The sequence below is a fragment of the Triticum urartu genome, chromosome 5A, assembly GCF_056163025.1.
Source record: "Triticum urartu cultivar PI428250 chromosome 5A, HENAU_Tu73, whole genome shotgun sequence".
Taxonomy (NCBI): domain Eukaryota; kingdom Viridiplantae; phylum Streptophyta; class Magnoliopsida; order Poales; family Poaceae; genus Triticum; species Triticum urartu.
The window spans coordinates 355,289,822-355,298,787 of NC_141877.1; the positions used below are offsets into that span (position 1 = coordinate 355,289,822).

The 8,966-nt window shown below is 52.0% G+C and overlaps 1 protein-coding gene across 1 annotated transcript; it reads left to right on the forward strand.

Moving 5' to 3' along the window:
• Positions 1-794: 794 nt before the first annotated feature.
• LOC147971374 (uncharacterized) lies at positions 795-5,069 on the forward strand. The gene is made up of 4 exons (XM_087523942.1): positions 795-827; positions 3,791-3,905; positions 3,990-4,431; positions 5,006-5,069. The coding sequence occupies exons 1-4, from the start codon at positions 795-797 to the stop codon at positions 5,067-5,069; spliced, it is 654 nt and encodes a 217-aa protein (XP_087380068.1).
• The last annotated feature ends 3,897 nt before the right edge of the window (positions 5,070-8,966 follow it).

Below are 8,966 nucleotides of genomic sequence, written 5' to 3' on the forward strand. Positions count from 1 at the left end.
AAAAGTAGACTACATCCGTAATGAGTGAACAGACACATTAAAATGTGTCTACATACATCTGATTTACAAAAAAGTTAGAATATCATATAGTAGTGAGTGGAGGGGTTTTTAATCAATGGCCCAATGACTGGGTTACAAGTGAAGAACCCTACGCAAGCACAATGTTAGGCAAATAGGATGTCTTGGTAATTGTAATATAGTGTGACTTACCTTAATTGGTTGAACAGTCTCGGCGCTGCTCCTCCTTCTCTTGCAAGGATCCTGAGGGAGTCCTGGACTGAGGGATCCTCGGGTGTCCGGCGTGTTAGCCATGGGCCGGATTGATGGGCTGTGAAGATATGAAGACCGAAGACTGCACACGTGTCCGAGAGACTTTCCTTGGCGTGGAAGGCAAGCTTGGCGGCCAACTATGTAGATTCCTTTCTCTGTAACTGAACTTGTGTAACCCTAGATCCCTCACGTGTCTATATAAACCGGAGGGCTAGGTCCGTAGATAGGCTGAATCCTCATAATCATAGCCAGACTAGACCTCTAGGGTTTAGCCATTATGATCTCGTGGTAGATCAACTCTTGTAATACTCATATTCATCAAGATCAATCAAGCAGGACGTAGGGTATTACCTCCATAGAGAGGGCCCAAACCTGGGTAAACATCATGTCCCCTGTCTCCTGTTATCATCGACCTTAGACGCACAGTTTGGGACCCCCTTGTCGGTGTGAAAACCGGCGGATCTCGGGTAGGGGGTCCCGAACTGTGCGTCTAAGGCGGATGGTAACAGGAGGCGGGGGACACAATGTTTACCCAGGTTCGGGCCCTCTCGATGGAGGTAATACCCTACTTCCTGCTTGATTGATCTTGATGATATGAGTATTACAAGAGTTGATCTACCACGAGATCGGAGAGGCTAAACCCTAGAAGCTAGCCTATGGTATGACTGTTGTTGTCCTATGGACTAAACCCTCCGGTTTATATAGACACCGAAGGGGGCTAGGGTTACACAGAGTCGGTTACAAGGGAGGAGATCTACATATTCGAATCGCCAAGCTTGCCTTCCACGCAAAGGAGAGTCCCATCCGGACACGGGACGAAGTCTTTAATCTTGTATCTTCATAGTCCAACAGTCCGGCCAAGGGATATAGTCCGGCTGTCCGAGGACCCCCTAATCCTGGACTCCCTTAGTAGCCCCTGAACCAGGCTTCAATGACGATGAGTCCGACGCGTAGATTGTCTTCGGCATTGCAAGGCGGGTTCCTCCTCCGAATACTCCATAGAAGATTTTGAACACAAGGATAGTGTCCGGCTCTGCAAAACAAATTCCACATACCACCGTAGAGAGTATAATATTTCCACAAATCTAATCTGCTGACAACTTTTCATAACGTGATATCACACCATGGCCCCGGTTATTATTCGAACCATTTTTCTCAACTAGCTACTGCACATATTGCGAGGCGGTTTTCTTGGCACGTCTTGTCGAAGCAGAGATCGTGTCCCCTTATCCCGGGATCATCATCAATACGGGCGTGGGTAACCCAACCGCGCCATCAATCACGACGCTTGGGGAATAAGCGAGTTTTACCAGGCAAGTGGGGAGGCACGCAGTTTCTACCGCCCTTATAAAGGGATAAGGTATCCTCTTTTTTACCCACACCTTCTTCTTCCCTACCTATCCATTCTCGTGCACTCGAGCTCCAGCGCCCAAGTTCGCATCTTCTCCGCAGAACACTCCAAACATGTCCAGAGCGGGAGGCAAGTGGATGGCCTCCTCCGTTACGGAGGAGAACATCACGAAGCTCTGGGAAGCCGAATACCTGGCCGCAGATATCGCGCACCGGCTCCCAGGCGCGGGGCAGATCGTTCCTACCCCCGAGCCCCACGAAAGGGTTGTATTCCTTACCCATTTCGTCCGCGGGCTGGGATTTCCCCTCCACCCATTTGTCTGCGGGCTCATGTTCTACTACGGGCTGGACTTCCATGATCTGGCCCCCAATTTCATCCTCAACATCTCTGCGTTTATCGTCGTGTGCGAGGCTTTCCTCCGCATGAAGCCCCACTTCGGCCTGTGGCTGAAGACCTTCAATGTTAAACCGAAGCTGGTGGTCGGCCAGCAAGCGGAGTGTGGAGGCGCCATGGTGGGTAAAATGCCCAACGTCACCTGGCTCGAAGGCTCCTATGTGGAGACCGTGAAGGGGTGGCAATCAGGGTGGTTCTACATCACCGAGCCGTGCGACACCAACTGGGTGGCGGCCCCTGAATTCTGATCCGACATCCCCATGCGGCTAACCTCCTGGAAGGAGAAGGGCTTATCTTGGGGTTCATCGGTGGAGCTGACCGGACTCCAGAACTGTGTTAAAAACATGATAAGCAAGAAAATGAAGTGTGTCAACGTGGTCCAGGTCATGCTCTTTCGTCGGATCCTCCCGTGTCAAAGACAGGCATTCAATATGTGGGAGTTTGACTCGGCAAGGCACCAGACGCTGCGAGAGCTCTTCGACACGACGCACCAGGACATCTGGAGGGTGCTATTCAAGTCTGCCGAGGTACCTCCTCCCCTTATCGAGGATCGCGGACTCAGCGCAAAGCGCCCTGCTAATCCGGTAAGCTCCTTACATCTCATAAGGCGTTTCTTTCCCTAGTATAATTATGTGAGGGATCTGAGCCTCCACATTATTTGACAGGAATGGGTCGCGACAGCGGAGCGGATCGACTGTCTGGCCCCACTGCCCGAAGATCCAGCAAGTACTCTCCTGACGGAGATGCTGGTTCCGGCGCCCTTTGAGGCGCCGGAGAAGAAGGCCAAGAAGAAGGCCGCGGGGACCAGGAAAGGTCTCCAGTGCAAGGTTGTATCGGACTCGTCGTCCGATAACACCGAGACGCCCTCCTCCCATGAAGACGAGGAGGAGGAAGAGGAAAATTCTCCCCCTCCAGTCGAGGGAGATAAGAAAAGGAAGGCCGCCCCATCCGGGGAGGCCGAAGGGTCCAAGAAGGGAAGAGCCCTCCTTCCGGACCGCTCCACCACGGCCGCGTTCAACTACGAGGAGTGGTTGCCTAGGGACAAGCCCTTGGCGAAGTCATAAGTATCCGGATACCATAACAGTTCTGGTATATTTCGTTTTATTGTTTCTTATCATGCCGAACATGATCATGCAGCCCACCCAAGGACCGTCTCGACGTATCCTCTTCGGATGGGTCTCTAGGCCTGTCGGAGATGAACATTGATTCGCTCCCGACCGCCTCCTCCCCCCGCCCTACGGACGACGCTGAGGTGTTTTCCCAAAGGGCACCAAGCCAAGGGAAGGTAGTTCTGGGGGCGCCCCAAGGCGACCTCCCAGACGCCGGGCGCATGGGAGGAAAGGCTCCCATGGGCCTTAATGACAGGGGCAGCAAGTCCGGCCCTCAGCCGAATACTGCGCCGGAACCTCCAGTGGTTCCGGACTCTGTCAGGCGACCCCTCACTGAGGGGGGCGAGTCGTCTGTGCCGATGGCCTCTGCCATTCAGAGGCACCGGACAACTTGCTGGAAGTGCTTCGCGGCGCTTCCATTGACGAAGAGCACCGCACTGTCATGAGTGCGGTGGTAGAGAAGGTTCAGCCTGCTAAAAGCGGACTGGCTGAAGCCTGTGCCAACCTCCTAATAGGCTTTGAGGTAAGTAATCAATTTATAAGAAAATGTTATAGCATAGACAGTAGCCCCTGATGCTCTGTTTGGCATTCGCAAAGAAAGGCTGAACAGAGGATCAAATAATAATCACAAGAGTCTAATCAGAATGTGTCTTATGTGAATAAGTAGGCTTCGCTGCTGGCCGCTGCCGCTCGCACTGCGGAGGTATCCATACTGAAGCGGGACCTTGAGCGGTCCAAAAAAGAGCTCGGCCTTACCAAGAGGCAGCTCGAAGAGAACAAAGGTAAGTAATACCCGTCCGTATATTGATAAGGAATAAAAAAAGAATGTGGTTGTTAAGTCACAGGATCATCATGAATGTTTCTAGGGGCCACGACCGAAGTGGCGGCCCTGAAGGAGGCACTCTCCGAGGCCGAAGACAAAGCGGCCAAGGAGCGCACCAAGCGCGAGAAGCAAGAGGCTCGAGTCGGCGAGGTGCAGCAAGAGCTCCAGGATATCGTCAAAAAATATGAGTCCTTGGAACGTGACTCTAAGACGCAAGGGTCTGAGCTTGCGAAGGCCCTTGAGAACGCAAAAAATGCCAAGGCCGAAGCCCACAAGGCCCTCCAGGAGCTTCAGGCGGTCCAGAAGATAGCGGCGGGTAAGGAATTCATTATGCAAAGCAAGCATGTGAAGGAAACTTTCCTTTTACTTACCCGAGTTCGGAGCTCTCCAGGAGCGTTCGCAGATCTTCCCCGCAGTGTGTCTGATGCCACAGAATTTTACCGGGCCGAGGAAGGGAGCTCGACGGAGAAGTTGTTCTGGTCTCAGTATACTGGGACCGAACATCCGATGCCCTTGAGCGACCAGTTGAAGCAACTAGTCGAGCTCCACAAGGCGGCCGAACAGGCCATGAAGGGCATCATAGTCTGGATGTGGCCTGGCGAGCCCCTGCCTAGCAGCTACTTCGGTCTGGTGAGGCGGCTTGTGAATGCCTGCTGACAGCTTGAAGTCATGAAGCAGTCCGTCTGCATTGAGGGTGCTTCAGGGCTTTTGCCCGAGCGAAAGTGCACTGGGCGAAGATGGACGCCGAGAAGCTGGTGAAGGAGGGGCCGCTGGAGGGCAAGGAGAATCGCCACCTCGAAAAGTATTATGACAGCGTCCTGAAGGGTGCCCGCCTTGTGGCGGAGGAATGTTCTAAGGATGTAATATTTGAATGAATGTACTCATGTGATCCTGTAATATGAAAACGAGTTCACCTGCGCTATATAACGCTTGTTGATTTAAAATATTACCTTCTGTGCGGCCGTTTATAAAATCTGAGAGTTGGCTAGTCCTCGGCTTCTGCCCCCATGTAGCTAGTACTGAGGTGTTCGGGATAAATTTGATCACTCTTTATCCCAGTTTTGGGTCCTTCGAAGGAGGTATTCAGCGCAATGAACCGGGCAATCAAACTATAAAGCTTTAGCACTCTCACTTAGCCATAGAAGTCTACAATTTTAAATTTTGGCGAAGCCCCTAGTATTCGGAAGGCCAAACTTGGGGCGCTATGAACGCCTAAATCGGACAAGGCTGACTCCTCGCCTGAAGCAGAAAAAATCTTTAGGGATTTGGGACCTCTCGAACAGTGACCAGCTCTCACCCCATCATGACAGTCAGTTTTCGGCTTTCTCTACTGAGGTGCTCGTCCGGAAGAATCGGGACACAATCGCAGTAGTTCTCCCAGTGCTACCTTAGCCGATATAGCGGAATGTAAGGCACCAAAACATGGGAGTCGGGCAAACCCAACTATTGACCCAAGACATGATTCAGAGTTGATTCATATAATGCTATAAGTTCGAGGTGCCGCACTGTCGAAAGTGTTCGGACTTTTCTTGCCGTGTTATGGGGTACACTGAAGCCCCTGGCGTACTGAACGTACCAGAATGTACGGGAGCAACTTGTCATGAATAGACAAACAAGGAAAAAAAGAAGATGAAGAAATGTAATAATAAGCTGACGATGTGCATTGTTATTTATAGGATACGTCAAAGCGTATGTGTATAAGTAATACAATAAGAAAAAATAGGACTATCTGACATGTCCGATACAAGGGCGAGCTGCGTGCGGGTATGTAAAACAGGTATAACGATTAGTATGAGAGACCACTTGGGGATTCCCTTGTATGTCAAAGCTTCTTGCTCCCTTGGTGCTTCCCTCCCGTGATTGGTCCGATGATCTAGCTATCGGAGAGGGCCTCCAGAGAATAGGGTCCTGAAAGGAAGAAAATGATAAAGATATACTGGTCCCGAGGCGGTTGAACCGCATTGTGGGACGTGCCATAGCCGTGCCTCCGCCTATACCCATGGTATCTTTAGTGCGTAGTTATGTACACGCGGCACAAATTTCGTCGCTTGACTGGGACTAGGACGGAGGCTGAATTGCTAGGCGATCTCTGAACGTGCCTGGTGATTCTGTTGCAGGTTATTCCAGACTCGCTTGAATGTGTCTATGGACCTTGTCGCCAAATTGGCGGTTTGCCTCAAAAGGCTGCTTTGCACTTCTGCTGCAAGGGCCGCAATGTGCTCCTCCATGCGGAGCGAGCGTTCTGTGTTTCCGTTAACTGTTATAACCCCGCGAGGTCGTGGCATTTTGAGCTTGAGGTATGCATAATGCGGTACCGCATTGAATCTAGCGAATGAGGTTCGTCCGAGTAGTGCGTGATAACCACTAAGGAAGGGGACGATATCGAAGATTAACTGTTCGCTTTGGAAGTTATCCGGAGATCCGAAGACCACTTCCAGTGTGATTGAGCCAGTGCAACAGGCCTCTACACTTGGTATGACACCTTTGAAGGTGGTTTTTGTGGGTTTGATCCTCAAGGGGTCTATACCCATTTTGCGCACCGTATCCTGATAAAGCAGGTTCAGGCTGCTGCCACCGTCCATAAGGACTCGAGTGAGGTGGAATCCGTTAATGATAGGATCAAAGACCAATGTGGCAGAACCGCCATGACGGATACTAGTGGGGTGGTCCCTGCGATCAAAAGTGATCGGACAAGAAGACCATGGGTTGAATTTTGGGGCGACTGGCTCCATCGCGTAGACGTCCCTGAGTGCATGCTTCCATTCCCGCTTGGGGATATGGGTTGCGTATATCATGTTCACCGTTTTCACTTGGGGAGGAAATTTCTTCTGTCCTCCTGTGTTCGGCGGCCGGGGATCCTCCTCGTCGTCGCGATGCAACCCCTTTTCCTTGCTTTCGGCATTCAACTTGTCGGCCTGTTTGAACACCTAGCATTCTCTGTTGGTGTGGTTGGCTGGCTTATCGGGGGTGCCGTGAATTTGACATGAGCGGTCGAGTATGCGGTCCAAACTGGACGGGCCCGGATTGTTTCTTTTGAACGGCTTTTTCCGCTGACCGGATTTAGAGCCACTGAATCCGGCATTGACTGCCGTGTCTTCGGTGTTATCACCGTTGTTGCGGCGCTTGTATCTGCTGCGACGTGGCTTGCCATTGCCGTCTTTGGCCTCCGATGTGCCAGGGTTGCTTGCTGTGTTGTTGCTACGGGCCAACCAGCTATCCTCGCCCACGCAGAAGCGGGTCATGAGTGTTGTGAGGGCTGCCATGGACTTTGGCTTCTCTTGGCCGAGATGTTTGGCGAGCCACTCGTCATGGATGTTGTGCTTAAAGGCCGCTAGGGCTTCGGCATCCCGGACAGTCCACAATTTGGTTCTTTTTGGTTAGGAACTGAGTCCAAAATTTCCTGAATGACTCTCCGGGCTGTTGGGTTATGTGACTTAAATCATCAGCATCCGGTGGTCGCACATAAGTGCCCTGGAAGTTGTCCAGGAATGCGTTTGCCAGGTTCTCCCAACTTCCGATGGAGTTTGCTAGCAAGCTATTTAGCCAATGTCGAGCTGGTCCTTTGAGTTTTAACTTTGTCTTCCCCGCGGGCCATGTGAATGTGGAGGAAGAAATCCTCTATCCATACCGCGGGGTCAGTAGTACCATCATATGATTCAATGTTCACGGGTTTAAACCCTTCTAGGAATTCATGATCCATTACTTCATCAGTGAAGCATAGGGGGGGTGTGGCGCCTCTATGCCGGGCTATGTCACGACGCAGTTCGTACGAGTCTTGTCTGCTGTGTTCGGCCCGACCAGATTTGCTTTTGGTATATCCGGCATGACGGTCGTCATCATGTGTTGGGGCGCGCCCTTGTGATCCGAAGATCGATCTTTTGTGTCCTGCTTTGTTTTCCAATACGTCTCGCAGGTCCTGTGTGTTACCCAGGGCCTTGCTATTTTTGTTTGACTGGCGACGGGGTGCGGGCTGGACTTCAGGCTTATATGCCACTTTGTCCCGGCCACGAGGTGGCCGGTCTGCCGCATCATACGCTGGAAGCGCAGGCTTTAATGCTTCCTCTTCGAGTTGGGGTAGCAACCTACGCTTTGGGAAACTTTTGATTGGGCGCTCGAGTTTTTGTTCCTCGGCTGCCAGGACCTCAGTCCATCTATCCGCTAGCAGATCTTGCTCAGCTTGAAGTTGTTGCTGCTTTTTGTTTAGGCTTTTTGCTATGGCAATAAGCCGGCGCTTGAAGCGCTCCTCTTCGACGGGATCCTCAGGCGTGATAAATTCTTTGTTGCCGAGGCTCACCTTGTCTTCGGAGAGAGGCATGTAATTGTCATCCTCTGATTCTCCATCTGATGCCTGTTCCTTAGGGCTGGCTTGCCCATCCTCCTGCTCAAAGCCTGGCTGGAGGGGATTAACTTTGTCTTCGACACTATTTGGAGCGTTATTGTCTCCTGTGCCGGTATCACTATTTTTGCTATGGCGGGGCTTAGGGCGGCGCCGATGACGCCGGTTCTTGGATTGCTTCTCGGGGGGATTATCCTCCGTTGCCTTATTGCCATCGCTTTCTTTGGGGGTGTCCACCATGTATATATCATACGATGAGGTGGCAGTCCAGCGCCCTGTGGGCGGTGGTTCCTGTTCGTCTCCCGCATCGTCGTCCATACCGTCGATGTCTTCGGAGTCGAAGTCGAGCATGTCGGTTAGGTCGTTGACAGTGGCTACTAAGTGGGTGGTGGGTGGGGAACGAATTTCTTCGCCGTCCGCTTCTCACTCGAGCCGGACATAGTTCGGCCAAGGGTCTCCTGACAAGGAGAGAGACCATAATGAGTTTAGCACGTCGCCTAGGGGCGAGTGCTGAAAGATATCCGCGGAAGTGAACTCCATGATCGGTGCCCAATTAGATTCGATGGGCACAGACGCGAGCGATTCGGAGTCTGTGGCCGGGGACGAATCCGAGTGTCCGGCAACACAGGTCTCATAGGAGGTGAAGTCGGTATTCGGCTCTATCGCCGCTGAGTATGCGGCCTC

Excerpts from the sequence above, each read along its gene's own strand:
- LOC147971374 (XM_087523942.1), top strand. The coding sequence starts at position 795 with ATGTTTACCCAGGTTCGGGCCCTCTCGATGGAG. Across the intron at positions 3,906-3,989 it reads GCAGCTCGAAGAGAACAAAG|GGGCCACGACCGAAGTGGCG; the intron begins GTAAGTAATACC and ends GAATGTTTCTAG. Across the intron at positions 4,432-5,005 it reads GAGAAGTTGTTCTGGTCTCA|TTTTGGGTCCTTCGAAGGAG; the intron begins GTATACTGGGAC and ends TCTTTATCCCAG.